At 37.2% G+C, this 20,279-nt stretch overlaps 2 protein-coding genes and 1 long non-coding RNA gene across 3 annotated transcripts; all 3 read right to left on the minus strand.

Moving 5' to 3' along the window:
* Positions 1-2,241: 2,241 nt before the first annotated feature.
* On the minus strand, positions 2,242-3,856 carry LOC134825820 (uncharacterized). Its single transcript, XR_010161619.1, has 3 exons — positions 3,764-3,856; positions 2,442-2,534; positions 2,242-2,295 (listed from the first exon to the last, which is right to left on the minus strand). It is a non-coding gene; the product is annotated as an uncharacterized LOC134825820 (long non-coding RNA).
* A 4,679-nt stretch (positions 3,857-8,535) lies between these two features.
* On the minus strand, positions 8,536-10,235 carry LOC134825821 (protein phosphatase 1 regulatory subunit 42-like). The gene has a single exon (XM_063838020.1). The coding sequence runs from the start codon at positions 10,233-10,235 to the stop codon at positions 9,192-9,194; it is 1,044 nt and encodes a 347-aa protein (XP_063694090.1). The 3' UTR covers positions 8,536-9,191.
* A 265-nt stretch (positions 10,236-10,500) lies between these two features.
* LOC134825822 (profilin-4-like) lies at positions 10,501-11,358 on the minus strand. The gene has a single exon (XM_063838021.1). It carries the CDS (start codon positions 11,351-11,353, stop codon positions 10,952-10,954), a length of 402 nt encoding a protein of 133 aa, XP_063694091.1. The 5' UTR covers positions 11,354-11,358; the 3' UTR covers positions 10,501-10,951.
* Positions 11,359-20,279: the final 8,921 nt, after the last annotated feature.

Raw genomic sequence — 20,279 nt, forward strand, 5'->3', positions numbered from 1 at the left:
AAAATATCCCCTAAATTTTTTAATTAACATTTTTTATTTTACTAATTAAAAAAAAAATGTATGTAAATAAGTTATTTTTGTGATAATTGTGTTAAAATTTGTTTTTTTATTGACGAAGGCTGTGAAATGCTCACAGTTCTGATAACGAAGAAATTAGGAAGAATATTTAAAAGCAGTGATGATGTTTATGTCATTATTCTTGATTTGATTTGATCTAGTTATTGATTATTTAATTTACTCAATTAACCAATTGTGAATTGTTTGATCAAAATTCCACTATAAATCGAAAACGATTTCTTTAATCTTACAGTGTGTTGCAATGAAGATTAATCAGTAATAGTAAAGTAAGCTATCTTTAAACCATTATAGAGTTTTTATTGCAAATGTGGCCTAGCTATCCCATCTTAGGTATACGTATAACATGATATTTAGAATAGTTTTGAGTGGTTTACTCAGGAGGTGACCGGGACATGATTTCAGGCCTGACCGGGACCGGGACCGGGATACAAAATGTACCGGGAATTCCGGTCGATTTCTGGTTAATTCATGATCATAATTTATTACTCAAACTTGTTTAGCAATTTTAAACATTGTTGTATTTGGCTCAGAGGATGTTTAAAGATGAAATTCACAATGAATGAAAGGAAAAACTTAAAATCACAGTGTATGAAATTATGTAAAAGATCCCGGTCAAAATCCCGGCAAATTTGAGTGATTGACCGGGACCGGGACCGGGACCGGGACCAAGAATCCCGAATTAACCGGGACCGGGATCATAAATAAATAAATCAGCATTTGACCGGGACCGGGACCGGGATAGCTCAAAATTGCCAATCCCGGAACCGGGAATCCCGGTCACCTCCTGGGTTTACTGTACATTTTTCTCTTTTATGTTTGTAGTAGTTGCTATGAAGCTAAACTGGTAAGAAAAAACATAATATGAAGGACTTGTTTTAATTCTAAATGAAAAGCTCGTATATTGGTTAACCATTTAAAAACCATGACCTTAAGAACTACAAATTTAGTCCACCATAAACTTAGTCAAAATTTTGACTATAATTGTTGTAAACCAAATTTATTGAGACTAAACAAGCTAGGAAAACGATGAAAACCAAGAATGAAAACATGGGTCATGGTGTCGAGAATTCTTAGGCTTAAAACTTTAAAATATTTCTCCAGGATAACGAAATATTAATACGTGGCACAAAAATAAAATAACTCCGGTTATTTTTATGCGGTTTATGCTATCCTGATCATTATGAGCCTAACATATTTTTTTCGGTTTACTTTACTGAAGTCCGTACCTATTAGTAGTACCTACCTACAGCTACTTACTGTAATGTGATCTCGAAATGCAGGCGGGAGCGATTGTCGCGGCAAACGTCAAAAATCGCGATTTGTCGCGGAGAATGGGAAAAATCGCGATTCCGCACTTGCCACGATTTCCTTTTGTCCTTGCCGGTAGTCCTTATGCAAACATGGAAAAAAGCAGACCTCTCCGAACAGAGATTTTCAAAGTGTGGAAATACTATGCTATTTATAATCAAGTTAAACGATGGCTAAAAATAGAAATATATAAAAAGACGACGGAATGGAAATCGCTTAAGGCCAGACTACAGAGGGGGGGGGGGGGGATAAACATCGTTTTTCCAGTTTTCACATATTTTATCAGAGCTGCTGAAGATGAACAAGTAGAAAAAAACTGCATAAAAATCTAACCTTGCGTTGCTGAGATATTGCACGCCAAAATTTTTTCTACTCGTTCATCTCCAGCGCAGCAGATCGATCACATATAATGTGAAAACTGGGAAATTGATAATTTACCCCCCTCCCCCCCCCCCCCCCCCCCTCTGACCTTGAATATGAATAAAATAAAATATCAAGAAATAGAAAGTAGACCTTGATTATTGGAAATTAAAATATAGGGCGTGAATTGAAACGTAGAAAGGAAGAAGAGGGTAAAATCTATTCAGCCTAAACACGTGCTAGAAAGCTTATATGCTGCAGAGTAAAATGAAATATGCCCCAAATATATCCCATTTACCTAATTAGTTTCGATTTGATCGGGCTAATAATTACTTACTAAGATACTATGATTAGGTTTAGCCTTATCGCTAAACCACCCAGTGATAAGCAACAGAACTTACGCAGTTAGTGCTGAGCTGATTTAACCGTACAAGATAAAGCAAAACTTACTTTGACTGTTTTGAAGATAGAATCCTCCCATTTAGAGAATAAAACATCATACTTCTGCTTGTGTTTTCGCTTATTGTCTTCAAGTTCATCGTCCAAAGTCTGGTAAGACAGCGATTGAGCAATAAATCAGGGTACATTTAGTTTGAAGCAGAAGAATGTGATTTTAGATATACTGAAAAGTACAAACTGTCAGTTGCGCCGTTAGGGACATTTTTTATTAAAAACTGCAGGATTACTGGATTTACCTTAACGAACGTATTTTCTGTAATTGTCAACTCTCTGTACAATCGTTCGCTGTTCAGTAGCTGTTTGAAACAGTCTTTCTCTATTTCTTCTGTCTGAAATTTTGATAATATTTGATTAATTTTTACTACATTTATTACAGTGTTAGTAAAATAAACAATCAAAGTATCAGTATATCACATAATACATTGAGAGGCAGTAAAACTATCGGGAAGCGATGAATGGTGACTTGCCGGCCCATGGCAACATTAAAATATGTACATATATTCATATAACCAAGTGAATTCAACTAAAATTACCAATAAAAAGCATCTAGCCCCAAAGAAGTACAACGAAACAGAGAGCACAGCCAATAATAACTAATCATTACACGGGAGAGAAATAGGAAGCCTAAAACACACTGCTTCCTACAAGAAGTCACAAATATATGTATTATACATTTTAGTGAAAACTCCGTTCTAGACTTATTTTTAATATCCCAAACGATATGTCAAGTCATAATTTCAAATCATTTAAGGTGTCATCCATGGTATACATACTATGCGATCTATCACAAGTAGGGTCGGGTAGTCACTCCATTGTAATTTGAGAAGCACAATATAAGCAGGACATAAATTACACTTTGAAAAGTGAAAACTTCCGACCTCCCACGTTTAAGTGTATGATTAGTGCAGTTTGAAAATGTCACAACACAGTATCAAGCAAACTCCAAACAGACGGACTACACGCAGCAGCTGAAACACTTGGCAAGCAAACTCTGCATTATTTACGTCATCTTGTGTGCTTTAGTAAATTTGCGACAACTCTGATGCTTTTTATCACAACCAGGACTACACAAAGTAAATTACCAAGTAATATAATATAGCATTATAATAAATGTCGTAAATAAATGCCGTAAATAAATGTCGTAAATAAATATTTGTTTTATTAATGAAATATGTGGGAACCTCGCACCGGGCACCACGAGTGTGATTCGTTTAACTTATTGTTTAAGCTAGGAATTAGCCCGTTAACTAACCATTTGCATTACACTTGTGGTGCCCGGTGCGGCGTTCCTCACGAAATTCTGACTTTTTCTAGCCGGACAATAGACATCCGTTCAGACCACTGGGAGACTTTGGGTAAGGGAACTGATCCGGCCCCAAGAGGTCATATTACAACTTACCCAAAGTCTGGCAGCCCGTTCAGACAATGTTATTTACATGTGACATTTAAACGGCATAAGTCTAGATTATTTGAACTGTCTGAGAATTTTCTAAACAGCGTAAAAAATCTACCACCCACTCATGCATTAAATACTAAATCTAACATTTAGTTCACAAACTTTTAGCTTAGTTTCGGCAGTAGTCTGATGAGAGGATACAGCAACAGGGTGACTATTAGCCTGATCTAGCGCAGTGCTTCTCTTGCGCTCAGCACCTGATTTATTACTGGGGTATGCTCTGAGAGTTCGGCGCTCTGCATCTGCTACCAAGCTGTTCACCAGGTGAGGATTATGTATTTCTATACTCATTTCTTGGCACTATGGGAGGTTGTTAGATAATATTCAGACATATATCATAAAAAATCAGTTTTAAAGAATCTAAATGCGTAACCTTCTTAACCAGCTACATGGAACTCAATGATTCGAATGAAAATATGCTATCTCTCACATCTAAAGCAATGAAGAGTCTTCGGTAATTAATTTGTCAAAAAATATCCCTCCGTATCAAGGACAAAAGGAAATCGCGGCACGTGCGGAATCGCGATTTTCTCCATTCTCCGCGACAAATCGCGATTTTTCACGTTTGCCGCGACAAATCGTGATTTTCTCAGATCCATGCGACAATTCGCGATTTTTAAAGTTCTCCGCGACAAATCGCGCATTTTCCTTTAAATCTGGTGACCAAATTTGCGTATTTTCCTTTAAATCTGCGTGTAAAATATCACGTTCTCTATAAGTATATGGAACCAATCACGTCCACAGCCTTCCGAATGTAGGTACAGACTTGAAAAAACATTTTCGGCTAATAATGATCAGGGTAGCATGAACCATCACATGGCATGGAGTACGTTTAGGCACTTGATATCATTTAAGAATGTGTAGTGTGTAGTAATAGTATGTAACTGGAAATTATCGAGAATATGTAGTGTGTGAACAGCAATTCCAGAATATGTAAGATTATTGTCCCTCGATCCTCGAGTCTCTCCGGATCGGCAACAATTAATACAGCACTCATGAGCAGCTCAAGCCTCAATGTGCAATAATAAATAAAATATTAAACGCTATAAAGGATTAAGGAACCAGGATGTATCACATTCTTTTCAGATTCATAGGCACTAGGCAGCGATCATAGCAGTCTGGCCCCACATGATCAAATCTAGACTAGTATTATAGTACAGACAAATCCGTCTGAAAAAATCGATCTGCTGACACACGAAGCTTTCAGAGGATTTTTGACGTTTTTGAGTCCCATTAGGTGCCCTTTATGGCTGACCAACTTTTCCAAACTTTTCCACTTGTCTTAAGGCCACTTTTTGCCACTTTACCACTTTTTACCACCTTTCTTGTTTGTCGAATATCTTTAGTTGTGAACATCGTAAAAGGTTGCGGATCAATCGAGTGTGTTCATATTATCAGGAAAAAAAACTTTTGTTCAAACAATTTTTACGTCAGATAATAAGTTAATTGGATAATTATCAATTAACTAATTAGCAAAATTCTAAAAATTTTTTATTGGCTCAAAATGATCGGAATAGCTTGAAACACGGAGAAAAGTATTTTTTAGAAAAACTTTGAAAATTTTTCACTTACATTTTTTTTTCGAGACTTAAAAAAATTTCGAAAATTCAAAATATTTTTTCCGCCAAAAGTGATCAAACCGCATGAAACACGGAGAAAAATGCCTTTCAAAAAAAGTTAATACTTAAATCGCCAATATTTGTAGTTGGAGTTCAGTAAATCTCGGCAGATTTTAGTAATCAGGAATTACTAAGTGAAGAGGTCTGAAACTGAAAAACGTTAACCATACAATCGCGCGGCGATATAAGAGTTTCATAAACTAATTTTCACAGAAACTGCACCAATGGCACAGTCAAGATCGAAACGATAGCCTGCTGTACTGTCATTTTATTGATTTCAATGATGAATCAGTGGGGTTAAGATAATCACATTTGTAATAAATAAACATCTCTGTACCGTCAATTGTGCTAATCTAAACCAGCCTACCTGTATTACCAGACCTCTTCTTTTCCTCGACAATCAAACCAAGTTGTTCATATCGCATTTGGTGGGTGATGTAAGTAGTAATACATATCGAGCTGTATTCAATCACAATACGACACAATGCAATACGTGTATATTATATTATGGTCCTTAATGAGGTATATGAAACGTTCTATACCGTACACTTCTCGTTACTCCAGTGAGAGGCCCAGTATGGAGAGGTTTAACAGTTTAGCACGAAAACGTCTACTTGGCCTCATGGCTCTTTGACAGCTCAAAGAAGGCGAGAAAAGACCAGAAAGCTTAAATTTTCAACTCCACATTAATCCTGAGCTGATCATCATGGCCCCGAATATCCTACGGGAAGAACCTGTATTTTTACCTCACGACGTCCGGATTTCAAATCAACACCCTCAATAACATTAACAATCCTTCCTGATCAGGATCTGTCTCTATTAGCAATTTCCAAAATATCCTGACTCTCGTGGAACATTTCACTGAATTAATTATTACTGGTTTTTTATTACCCCTCGCCCGTCATTCGTATCTACATCTTACCCTTGCCAGTATGTTACCCTTGCTGATTTTACGTTTAGCCGACCCTGACATATGGGGGTGATTTGAGGTAACCACCGATCCAGCATAGTAAATGAAGCGGTATGCAGAACAATACAAAACAAGTCACAGTTGATGTTGGAAGGTGTATTTACACTTGCTTCCTGGACCTGGCTGTTCCTTAGTTTCCCTGATCTGTTCTTGCCTTCTTCGAACTGTAAATGAGCCATGAGGCCAAGTATACGTTTTCGTGATAAACTTTAAAACGTCTCTATACCGGGTTTCTCACGGTATAAAGCGTTACATAAACCTCATTAGTCATTAAGAGCCATATAATATACACGTATTGTGTCGTAGTCTGATTGAATACAGCTCGATATGTATTAGTTTCAATACTTTCAACACTATACTATATAACAAATAATTTTAATGACAGGATGGATTACTGAGGGCACTGTGTTAAGGTGATTTAAGTGGGTCCCAATTCCCACCGACCATTCTTCTTTGTGTTATGAATACTTGCTTCATCATCTCCTTTTAATAAAAATCACGGTGTCTTTATTGACTAAGCGCATTACTACTTACATCACCCACCAAATGCGATATGAACAACTTGGTTTGATTGTCGAGGAAAAGAAGAGGTCTGGTAATACAGGTAGGCTGGTTTAGATTAGCACAATTGACGGTTCAGAGATGTTTATTTATTACAAATGTGATTATCTTAACCCCACTGATTCATCATTGAAATCAATAAAATGACAGTACAGCAGGCTATCGTTTCGATCTTGACTGTGCCATTGGTGCAGTTTCTGTGAAAATTAGTTTATGAAACTCTTATATCGCCGCGCGATCGTATGGTTAACGTTTTTCAGTTTCAGACCTCTTCACTTAGTAATTCCTGATTACTAAAATCTGCCGAGATTTACTGAACTCCAACTACAAATATTGGCGATTTAAGTATTCTTGAAACGAAAAATTCACTAAGTTTTTTTGAAAGGCATTTTTCTCCGTGTTTCATGCGGTTTGATCACATTTGGCAGAAAAAATATTTTGAAGTCTCGAAAAAAAATGTAAGTGAAAAATTTTCAAAGTTTTTCTAAAAAATACTTTTCTCCGTGTTTCAAGCTATTCCGATCATTTTGAGCCAATAAAAAATTTTTAGAATTTTGCTAATTAGTTAATTGATAATTATCCAATTAACTTATTATCTGACGTAAAAATTGTTTGAACAAAAGTTTTTCTTCCTGATAATATGAACACACTCGATTGATCCGCAACCTTTTACGATGTTCACAACTAAAGATATTCGACAAACAAGAAAGGTGGTAAAAAGTGGTAAAGTGGCAAAAAGTGGCCTTAAGACAAGTGGAAAAGTTTGGAAAAGTTGGTCAGCCATAAAGGGCACCTAATGGGACTCAAAAACGTCAAAAATCCTCTGAAAGCTTCGTGTGTCAGCAGATCGATTTTTTCAGACGGATTTGTCTGTACTATTAGACAGGATTAACTACCTGAACATTACCAGAAAACCAAAAAAAAACAATGTTAGGCTCATAATGATCAGGGTAGAATGAACTGTGGAGACAATATCTTTCCAGGAATCCACTTTCACAAGTATTTCTTAACCCACTCCCACTCGCCTGCTGAGTGCTGACGTAACCTTGTTGGCCAATGACTTGACCACATAAAGGTGACCACTTTAAGTTGACCACTTGACATATAAAACTTGACCACTAGACATTAACTTGACCACTAGACGTCATATAAAGCTTGACCACTAGACATTAACTTGACCACTAGACATATAGTAATTCACTGAAGTTGATTCTAAAAATTTGAAAAAAAATTGTACCTTACAGTGCCTGTACGGTACGTACCTTTAAAAGTAGCTGTACCGTACGTACTTAAAGCCCTGTACCGTACGTACTTGCCATCTAAGGGCCTAGGAAGAGCTTAAATGATGTATTTATTGAGGATGCTGAGCAGGGATTGGATCAGAATGGACTCACGATTGATTGTATGAGAAGATTAGCTGCAGATCGAAACGGATGGAGAAATGTTACCTGCCGAAGTTGTATAATACAAAGTCGACGCAGACTAATCCTTTTGGATGGACATCTCGCCATGTAACATGTATGTATGTTTTGCTTGTTATTGAACAATGGACCGCTTGTCGATTCGCGATTTTCTTTTGTCCTTGCTCCGTATTATATATGAAGTGATGAGATTAGATTTGTCGGTAGCTGCCAGAAAAACAAACTTATATCAATTAAATACAATTTTTATATCTAATTTGGAAACAATTGTGAAAATAAAATCACTCATTTTAACATTTAACATTTTCAATTACTCGTATTTTTGTCCAGCATAACGAAATTTTGTTGCATCAAAAAGCCATTTTCACAAATTAATGTTTCGTCCGTACATTAAATTATTCAACAGATCATCATCATAACTTTCAAATATTACCTACTATAATCAACCTAAAAAAGATTGGAAAAAAAACGAATTTCTCTATCCTATATCTAGTATCTACAGATAAAAATATCAGTGATTATACTCAACCATCACAGCTTTTATCGAAATTTCATATAAAATCGTGAATTATTCTACAAAAAAGACGTTAATAATGTTCCAGCACTCAAATGATCTGTTACAAAACAAACCCCAGAAAATTAACTACACTGTTATCAGAGACTTTCGTCCGTTTACTAATCGAAATTCTGTGATAAAACCACACTTGAATTTACAAGCAGTTAATAAATACTTTACTTGGTAATACGCAATCAAATTTAATGCAAAGAACAGGAAGCAAATATCGGGTTGAGAACTTGAACAGATTCTTGTAAACAATTTAGGGCACACACTGCACCTAATTGTTTCATGCTTCTAAAGGGAGATCTATCCAGATAGCTTTATACAGTGACAAAAATAGCAAGTCCACAAATGATATCAGAAGTTCTGAAAAGTGGGAAAACTGAAAATAACAACATTCTCACCGTATCTTATAAACACCATTATTTTGATTGTTTTCAGTAGCCCACAAGAGAGAGTTCTGCGGAGTAAATACTTCACCGTTACTGCCAGGTATGCCGTTGTGTGTCCCGTTGTGTGTCCCGTTGAGTGTCCCGTTGTGTGTCCCGTTGTGTGTCCCGTTCCGGCCGTTAGTTGGTTGACCTGGTGGCTCTCTTGACTTTTCAGAGCTACGATTGTTGGTGTTGTTTTGCTGCACAACATCTTCAGGGCCATTTGTTATGGGTGGTAGGACATCCTGCTCACTTGCCCTCTTCCGCATATCTCGCATATTTCTCCAGTTCTGAAGGAACTTTCTAGATGTATCAGTTATTTCTTTACCATCCATCATAGCAAGATTGCCTGCCATGATGATGACACGATCTCTAAACTTAGGTTTCGAACACACGGGATTTCCCTCGATTTCCAGCTTCCACAGCGAAGAAAGAGACCCAAAAACTCGTGACAGTTCCTTCATACTAGTCAGCTTGTTGTCTTTAGTTATGAGTTGGGTAAGACTCTTGAGACACGCTAACTCGTTCACAGAATCAACACCGTTACCTGAGATATTCAGGACCAGTAGTGACTGTGATAAACACATCAGTGTACGGGGATCAAACAACATTTTCTCTCCAGTCGGTAGTTTTTGATTCTCCACATGAAGCTCCTTCAGTTCGGTACATTTCTCAAGATTTTCAATGACAATTATCTTGTTGAACCCGAGATACAGCTTGTTTAGGTTGCAACATCGATAAAGTCCATCTAGTTTTGATATAACGTTATTCTGAAGATAGAGATGAGTGAGATTGACTGCAAAAGTTAGGTTGGTTATCTCCTCAATTTTGTTATCGTAAAGATAGAGAACTGATAGATTAGCACAGTCGTGCAGGTTCTCGATAACAGAGATGTTTTTGTCCTGGAAGTAAACGTGGGTGATCCGCTTCAGGAACTGGGATAGTGTCTCGTCTCCACGTCGAGAGATGTGACCCAAGCATTTTAGCAACAGGTCATTTCTTATCCTCGTCATCTGTGTATTATGAGTGGTTTATTGATCAAATAATACTAAGGGAGGGGATACACGTCAGTTTTCACATACATGTCGATAGACTGCCATGTGCAAACTGTGAACTTGTAACTTTCTAAGATCGGCAAGAAAATTGTACTATAGGGTAAATGTTAACCCTTTTATATTTTTATATGAGCTAATATTTTGACATAACACGAATTCATTATTTACATTCACGATCTTTATTTATTATCTATATAAGTATAATACAATGAATCCACACTCCACAAGAAAAGAACTTTCACAACAGTATACAATGGCACAAATCTGTACAGACTAGTGCTGCAGAACATAATTAGGTATTTACAAATTGGATTATCAAGACTACTCGGAAACCTGAACCACCCATAAAAATCACTGTCTATTAAAAGATTAAATTACTATTCTTAGTTCTTACCACAAGGCAGTGATCTGTAAAAAATCGGAGGCGAAATAATTTATTTATTTCAACAGATCACAGATCATCGTTACCAAGGTATTTCAGCTCTATCTGAAATCTTGATAAGAAATGATAATGTCGACTACTGCGGTATTACTGCCGTTAACATTCTCATGTACAAAAAATATCTTTAATTTCAAATTGAGTTGGTGTTTGTATTTCGACCTCTGAACATCAATCCTTGGCATCATCATCATTATCATCATCAACTATCTGATTAAATAACAGATCAACATCATCACTTTGCTTTGTCTCTAAAATAATCAGCCAAGTTTTCAACAGCCTCTACACAAATACTAGGGTACATATTGTTAGCGTAGGTTGCTATGATAACCAGTGTGTTAGTCTTAACAATGATCACACCACCCTCATTTCCACCCTCTACTCTTGCGTAGATACTGTTCTTGTCACTCCTCAGACAATGGTACTCCTGGTTTGTGCTAGTCAAGTGGAACCCTTCACTGCGCAGTAAGGTAGGTTCCCGAAAAAACTTGACAATACAACTCAGTTCCTCAGGGTCTAGCATGAAGCCAACTGATGAGGCACGAAGAGATGAGTCCTTGCGGCGGATAATAGCAGCGTGTTCCACATGTGATGTTGAGATCAGACCATCTTGGAGCAGGCTTTGTAAGTGATTCATTGTGAGCAACTGGAGGATAGCATGGTTAGCAATTATAAAGGAGTCTAATCTCAGCAAATTCTCGATAAACTTAAGGTTTACATGGGACGCTGTAAATAACTATGTAATCATTCTCAATATTAATGTGTTACTTATTAATAATTTATTACTTATTTCGAATCTGCTTCTAGGCAAATGTCCTATTAGGTTTTATATGAAGTCACTTTACCGAAAGATGGGGAAATCAAATAACCATATACTCAATACCAAAAGTGTCATAATGTCTAAATCTAATCAAATCAAATCAAATAATAATGACACAAAACATCACACAACATCATAAATATTTAATTAATTTAAATATAATTTTAGGTTCAAAGACCTAGTAAAAATATACTTAATTATACTTTATAATTATGAGCATTATATTTTCATTGTTATAAATTTGTTGATTCTGTAAAATGTGCTCAAATTTCCTGTTTCATTTAATTTCTTGTTTCATTGACTATATAAGTTGATAAAGCATTTATTAGCAACATTTGCCAAACAATTGATCATGTGATATGTGAACAACCCTTTGTGATCTAGGAGACCGTAAAGCTTATCTCAATCTAAGGGATGAAGTTAAAGGATACGTCTTGCAACGTTGCGCCCCCACCCAAAAAGTGTCCCCCTCTTGACACCCCCTCCCCTTTTATAAAGTTAAAATTAGATGATTAAAGAGGATACACAAGTAAAATCTCTAAAAAAGTGTGTTTTTAGACTCTAGAGCATAACTCACAATTTTGCTAGTACTTGAGTTAAGTTTTTCAAAATGTCCACATTAAAATGATGATTTAGCACGCCCCTAAGTTGGCAACCCCCCCCCCCCCTCCCCTTGCACAGCGGGGTCAGCGGGGCATTCCTTACGCCACAAGATGCTGGCACAGCATTGCTGAGCTGGATCTTCCTCTGATTCCCATCAGTGCAATGAGTGTGCTCCTTAACAGATCAAACCTGAATCGTGTTCTGATATGATTTTTGATTTGATGAGAACCATCCCTGATAGTGCAGAGAGCTTGCAGCCCATCAAGGACAATATCAGGTATTTACTCATTCCCAACATGACAGGTCACACAATATGGTTAGACCTCGAGCATGGCCTATTCTCCCTCAAATCAAAGTTAGCTGGACTAGCTATCACTAATCCAGTAGAAATGTCTTCCAAAGATCACTACTTGCTGGCCACACACATCTGAACGAAATTCCCCTAGTCTAGTGTTTTCCAAGTCTTGTCCTGTGAGTAAAGTATGTGTGAGAAAGGTTTTAATAAAATTAATGCATATTTTTGAATTTTTAAGATTTAATTTGAGAATGAAGTATAAAGAAATTTTTAATTAGCACTGTATAATTTACAGTGGTCGACCAGGGGCAGGATTCTGACCAGGGCCGGGGAACCCCAATATAGCCGGGGCCGGGTCTGACTACTGAGAATTGGCCGGGGCCGGGAAATCTTCCATTTTGCCGGGGCCGGGGGTAGTTTACCAAACTGAAGTTAGAAATTGAAACATGAATTTGACAATAATTTAGGCTGGTGTGATGCAATCGGGAAGAATTAAACTCAAGGTGCGGCTTATCCTCACCGACTTGAGGATTAAACCGCAACTTCGTGCTGTGAACCAACTCAGGATAATCCTCATTATCCTGAGATCCATGCTTAATTTCTAATCCTCAACTCGGAACTGAGGATAACCCTCAGCTGCTACTTTATCTTGACCTCGGGATTTAAAAGTAATCCCACATCCAAATATGGCTCAGTTCACAAAAATTTACCATAAATGGTAGGCTCTGTAGTTTACGTTGAGCCTTAGTTTTAGCTGCAGTGCAGTATTTTTACTTTCTAGTTTCTACGTATGTTTTATCGCAAATTTCTCGGAGACGATTAATTGAAAAGTCTGATCATACTGAGGAAGAACCACGGTTTTTATGTTACTAGCCGTAGTCTAATTTAAGCTGTATGTTGTATTTTTTATATTTAAACATACTCAACATAGACAATAAATTTTTCAACTTTGAAATCTCCTAATTACCATTAAATTGTGTTTGATTTTTTTTTTAAATGTGCCAAAATCATTTATAAAATCCCCGGCTGTGCCCCCGGCAAATGCATGGTTTTTGGCCGGGGTTAAATTAATTGGCCGGGGCCGGGGTTTACCCCTGGCAATTTACCAAATTTTGGCCGGGCCGGGAAGGGCCGGGGGTTGTGATTTTGGCCGGGGCCCCAGTCGACCACTGATAATTTAAGATATTTATAGCTTATTATATAACCATTGATACAAAGGCCTTAATTTTTCACCAGCTCTCCAATATCCATCTTGAAGTTGCATTTTATATCATCAAACTACACAATATAAACTTGAGCATACTATATAGTGTAGACTTTCTGTCACAACAAGACTGCAACCCATAGTAACAAATAAAAACAAAACCCCTAATGTCTGCTAACAATTTTCTTCTGATCCTAATATGAGCCTTTTCTCTAAAAACTCAACTGAACTAGCTTTTCGGTGTGTGGAAAAGCTTCCAGGCATGCACATTCATTGACTGATGTTACTCGTCTAAATTTCTTCGAAGTAGCGCGCGCCGCTTTCTTCTCGAAAGCCCGATGGCACGAGCTACGAAGTAGCGCGCGCCGGGCCAGATCATGGTCAAGCACATTCATTGCCCCGTTAGTTACCTGTCCCTTCAAAATCAAACTAACAGTCAAGGACAAAAAGTCATACACCAAATGAGCATTATATTTTTATAAATTGTTTTACACCTTTTTAATCTGTGAAATGTGCTAAAAATTAAATTTCTTGTTTCGTTGAAAAAATTTCTTGTTTTATTGAGAAATATATAAAATTATTCAAACAATATACACATAATTGTCACAATGACCCTATACAAAAACAACCCTTCAAAAAATCAATATATTCCCTATCGCAAATATTTGGAGAAACATTTGAATATTAACCTTGGCCTTGTGGCTCTAAATTCAAATCTAAACTGTTTATATCAACAAAGTTCTTTCTCGCACCTCTGTCCCCCCCCCCCCCCCCCCCCGTACAGAAATCACTGTTGTTCTTAGGATTTCGAAACGAAGGCACTTCCTTATGTATCCAACAGCATCTGAATAACTTTCATTGAAAATTAGTGTAACAAATTGGCTAACCAGCAGCTTACAGAAAACATTTTAAAGCAATATACCACATAGTTGCTTTGCTAATTCGCAACGCAACGATCTAGAGGGGCCAGGGTTGACATTGTCAATCAAAAGGTCCCTTACTGGGCGGAGCTCAGCCTGTCATTCCGCCGAATCTTTATTGTTTATGAACATGATAGCCTGAGTTCCCCAGGTAAGAGGTCCCAAATATAAAATAAAAAGTATAATGTGATACCAAACTTCGACACGCCGCGCAAACAAGCATTTTTGCTTCGCAGAGCAACGATCTCGATTATTAATCAAATGCATTAAACCAAAATGTAAACATTTGCATTTTGACGAAGTCAGAAGTAGCGCGCGCTGCGAAACACATTTTTAGCTTGAGTTGACATGCAATATTTGTAAAATATTATATTTGGTCTTGACGGATGTTACTCGTCTAAATTTCTTCGAAGTAGCGCTCGCCGCTTTCTTCTCGAAATGGCCCGATGGCAAGTGCTACGAAGTAGCGCGCGCCGGGCCAGACCATTAACAATGGTCAAACCGTCGACGACTCCAACTAGGTGCGCGTCTTGGCGCGCCTTTGATACATGTTTCGTATCCCAATATCAGGCCCAGCAGACCTTACCGGCTAGCGATATTACTACAGGGTGATCGCCTTTTCACAGCTTGTTGAGCTCCGCGCGCGCTCGTGAGTTCATTGCATTTGCACGCTTCAAACATTCCAAAGATGCAATTGTACCGCGTACCACGTGATACGATTCAGCCAATCAGAGAACAACAATCTGCAAAGTTAAAGCTGTGCAGTTTTATATGACCTAAAATATGACTTTTCGCGATAATTCAAAATCTACGTTGTTTTTAATTTTCCCCCTGCACAGGGGGGGCTGAAACCAGGTTTTCGATCAAACGCTGCCATTTGTGGTCAAACTTCGCCAACAGTTGCTCTCGTCCAATGAAATCGCTGCATTTTGCCTGCCATTATGCATAATTGAATTACATATATTCGTATGCGTGGCTTCGCTTTCATAATGCAGCGATTTCATTGGACGAGAGCAACTGTTGGCGACGTTTGACTACAAATGGCAATGTTTGATCGAAAACCTGGTTTCAGCTCCCCCTGTGCCTGGGGGGAAACGTTATTTTTACAAGGCGAACATTTTATTGAAAACCAGACGTTTCTATCTCTTTTACTTTCAAAGTTAGGCTCCAGCCAGTATAGTTTCCTGGGATGCCTTCTGCGGTCGCGCGCTACTGCAAGCGAGAGGGCTCTGGATAGAGCAGACGTTAGGAGAAAAGACAATTTTTTGAGAAAAGACAATTTTATTATTTATCACCAATTCAATACATAATCAATAAATATATATCCGAATAAATTTGATTAAAAATTAAATGATACAAGTATGCTAGCAGCTAGCGCGCTTATATTTGATAAATATTCACGCTGTTAAAATGGGTTTTACCACACCGCCACTCACATTAGCACAGTTGGTGAACGGACCCAGGCGCTGTTAAGCTTTTATGAGCCCTGGTTGACTGCTGAGAGTGGCGAAGGGGCTGATATTAATTTTATCTTAGTTTAACCTAGATTCCAATAAAATTTTAGTTTTGTGTTATAATTATATGATTTTTATGCGATATTTAAGTTACAGCTGCTCGCAATACATTATTGCTTAAAAATTGTTAAATATGCTCGCTATACGCTTAATTTTAGATACCGTATGTATATATACATATCAGCTCATAATACCAAATAACAATAATAAATAAATTAAAAGCATTGAAGAGGTCCAAAACCAATTCAAGCATGACACAAAGTTAAATACATTTTCATCGGAAGCTTCAAGCTTATTAACGTTTGATTCCGTACGTTCATGATCCGTTATTATGCATTCACCTTCAGGCGGTGTCGACGGATCATGCGAAAAGGGTTTTTGACAGGCTGTGCCCTTACCATAATTAAACTGAACCATTGCCTGATACGATGTAAACAAGAGTGTTGGATAGGTGAGCCGCGCAAGCGCTCGCGCATTTGTGTCGCTCTGACAAATAGCACTTGAATAATTTAGCTACCAAGACGTAAATCGCGCGTTACGTAAAGTATTATTTTTCCCTTCGAATAAAGTGAACGTTACACCCGCGTGTAACCTGCTTTAATGTTTTGTGTGCATGTGTGGTGGAGTGAGTGTATAATGAAATGATTGAATGAATCTTTTTTCTTTTGTGGTGCATATATGATGTGAGTGACAGGTGTAAAATCTAAAATATATAAATATAAATGGGGGTCTTTTCATAGGAAAGTGTTGAAGTTTAAGTCCTGCCAGTTAATATTGTCAGGTTGGTGTTGAGCCTTCATGATAGAAAGCTTCAATCGGGATTTAATTGAACCTAGTTACTCTAGTAGCAGGGAATAGTTGAGTGTGCACTTCGATGTGTACTATTTCTGACAACACAGGGTTGTTTGTTAGGTCATTCTTAACCAAAATCGTGTGGGTGCACAATTTGTTTCGCTAGAGACAACCCTACAGGGCAAATTTTCTAAATTACCCTCAGTCGCGTATACGAGATTTTCGTATTTCGGCTCCTGAAGGTCATAGGGACTTCAATTTTAGCTTAAAATTACCGCAATAGCCATATTTATATACAACTTATGAAGCAACATAAGGTCTCCAGTGCTTTGTTTTATAGATATTGACAAAAAACTGTTTTTTGGCTCAGCGAACCAAAAATGGGACTGAATTTTGGTAACTTGAACTAGGAAGATCGTAGAGACTTGAATTTTAGCTTAAAATGAGCGCAAACATCACATTTATATACAACTTATAAAGCAATATAAGCCCTTTAATGCTTATTTGTTAAGATATTGACAAAAATCGGTCATTTTGACTACACGCGTGAGGAAAAATACCAAATTGGGCAACAACTTTGGTTTTTTTTTGACCAGTTTTGTGCTCAAGTTATTAAAATGTGCTTTGATGTTGTAGATCGGGTGTTTTCTTCCAATATGGGTTTCGGTATAAATCCGGAAGCACCCGGTTCATGGGTGATAGGGGTTAAAAACCCTAAAATGTCAGGCGATGGGCGAGACAATTGTCTGAATTTGGTTATAAAACACTTGCACTCTTTGCTAGGGTTTGCTTTTTTCTGCTACATCGATCCGATTTCTAACTACTAATCATCCCCCTCTACATCATTCTCTTTTAGATACATGATTTCTATAAGTTCTTGAAGGTACATCCGGTATGATGTAAAGTCTATATCAAAGCATTTTAATGTGGTCTTAACAAGTTACAAGATATTCAAGTTCACTAATAAAACAGAGATTGTAGGATATTCTTCTTTTACATATTGATTATTGAGTAATTTTGGTTACACATGCACATGTGAGGAAAGATACCAAATTGGTTTACCAAACGAAGATTGTAGGTTATCTATTATTCTTTACATGATTATTGACGCAACTTTATAGTCAAACCTGTATTATTTTAAATTTTTAATATTTATCCACACTCTCCATAAGAATATTATTGGGAGTCATTTTGTGGTTAAAATTCGATTAAATCAGTATTTCCAAGCAAAAAACTGCCCCAAATTTCTCCTCCGAATATGGTCCGCTAGTTCGAAATTTTAGCACTTATAAACGTTATTGTTAGACATTACATTAGTGTAATACCACTGAGGCCAGATGTAGTAATCTATTCAGATAAAGCGAAGAAGGTGCATCTGAAATAAAGAGAACTTTGCTGATCAAGAGAAAAGAATATTAAGAGATATCAGCAGCTGACAGAAGAGATTGCAAGCTCCAGACAGTAGCAGTTCGAGTTCGAGTTCGAGGCATTTACAACTGCAGCCTCCAAACCTTTATGAACCACCTGAACGTAAACACTAAAGAGAAAAAGGCCATCATACACCATCTATCTGTCCAGAAACACCATTATATGGACAGATGATTGGGAGTTAGTCCAGAGGCTAGTAATTGCATAGTAGGAGCGTATAATGTTTGTAGAATGTAATTATTTTTACAAACTACCTTTCAAAACTTATAGATCAAGTGATAGCCTACCCACAATTATATTACAACGTCAGTCGATATTGTTGCTAAAAATCAGGAGCAAGCGTCTTGAAACAGGATACCATGAATCTGTATAAGTTTTAAGTAGTTTCATTCTACGTTTAATATTATTATTGGGTCGTTTACGTTAAAGTTATATTTGGCCATTTTATAGCCTCCCCTCAAAAAGCCCACAATTACTCAATAATCAATATGTAAAAGAAGAATATCCTACAATCTCTGTTTTATTAGTGAACTTGAATATCTTGCAACTTGTTAAGACCACATTAAAATGCTTTGATATAGACTTTACATCATGCCGGATGTACCTTCAAGAACTTATAGAAATCATGTATCTAAAAGAGAATGATGTAGAGGGGGATGATTAGTAGTTAGAAATCGGATCGATGTAGCAGAAAAAAGCAAACCCTAGCAAAGAGTGCAAGTGTTTTTATAACCAAATTCAGACAATTGTCTCGCCCATCGCCTGACATTTTAGGGTTTTTAACCCCTATCGGCTATCACCCATGAACCGGGTGCTTCCGGATTTAAATACCGAAACCCATATTGGAAGAAAACACCCGATCTACAACATCAACTTAGCACATTTTAATAACTTGAGCACAAAACTGGTCAAAAAAAGACCAAAGTTGTTGCCCAATTTGGTATTTTTCCTCACGCATGTAGTCAAAATGACCGATTTTTGTCAATATCTTAACAAATAAGCATTAAAGGGCTTATATTGCTTTATAAGTTGTATATAAATGTGATGTTTGCGCTCATTTTAAGCTAAAATTCAAGTCTCTACGATCTTCCTAGTTCAAGTTACCAAAATTCAGTCCCATTTTTGGTTCGCTGAGCCAAAAAACAGTTTTTTTGTCAATATCTATAAAACAAAGCACTGGAGACCTTATGTTGCTTCATAAGTTGTATATAAATATGGCTATTGCGGTAATTTTAAGCTAAAATTGAAGTCCCTATGACCTTCAGGAGCCGAAATACGAAAATCTCGTATACGCGACTGAGGGTAATTTAGAAAATTTGCCCTGTAGGGTTGTCTCTAGCGAAACAAATTGTGCACCCACACGATTTTGGTTAAGAATGACCTAACAAACAACCCTGTGTTGTCAGAAATAGTACACATCGAAGTGCACACTCAACTATTCCCTGCTACTAGAGTAAGTGAACCTATTTTACCACGTGCATTTGACTGCTCAAGAAACCTATTCCATAAATTTGCCCCTTTATATGCGAAATTGTGAGATGAGTGTGGTGTCACAAATCTGTCATCTCTGAGCTCAGACTTCTTAAAGAGAGAATACATGGATATGGGCTGATGACTCTTCACTATCTTCATTGTTTCAGTAATGCATCTGTATCTATATATGTTATGTACTGTCATTAGTTCCTTAGATTGGAAAATAGGTTTTGTTGATTCTCTAGAGTGGAATTCTGCCCCAAGTATTTGGCAGCGATGTGGCCTTGCTTGTTTATCACCAGTCTTCCTCAAGCTGATACATATAGAACACGGTTTAATGTGAGGTATAGTTGATTCATTGGATATTTGACCTTTCTTGTTTATACTGCACTGGATTGGCCTGCTACGAGAACAAGTTTTAAACTTGTCGCTAAATGCTTCCGAGTCCCCAAATAAGATTAGGACACATTTCTTCTGTGCAAGGAATAGCGGTGAAAGCTTATTAATTGATACA

This window comes from Bolinopsis microptera, unplaced genomic scaffold (assembly GCF_026151205.1).
Source record: "Bolinopsis microptera isolate Bmic1 unplaced genomic scaffold, MBARI_Bmic_1.0 sca121, whole genome shotgun sequence".
In the NCBI taxonomy this organism is placed as follows: Eukaryota; Metazoa; Ctenophora; class Tentaculata; order Lobata; family Bolinopsidae; genus Bolinopsis; species Bolinopsis microptera.

Bases quoted from the DNA above. Each gene is read 5' to 3' on its own strand.
- LOC134825821 (XM_063838020.1), bottom strand. From the start codon at position 10,235: ATGACGAGGATAAGAAATGACCTGTTGCTAAAATGCTTGGGTCACATC.
- LOC134825822 (XM_063838021.1), bottom strand. From the start codon at position 11,353: ATGAATCACTTACAAAGCCTGCTCCAAGATGGTCTGATCTCAACATCA.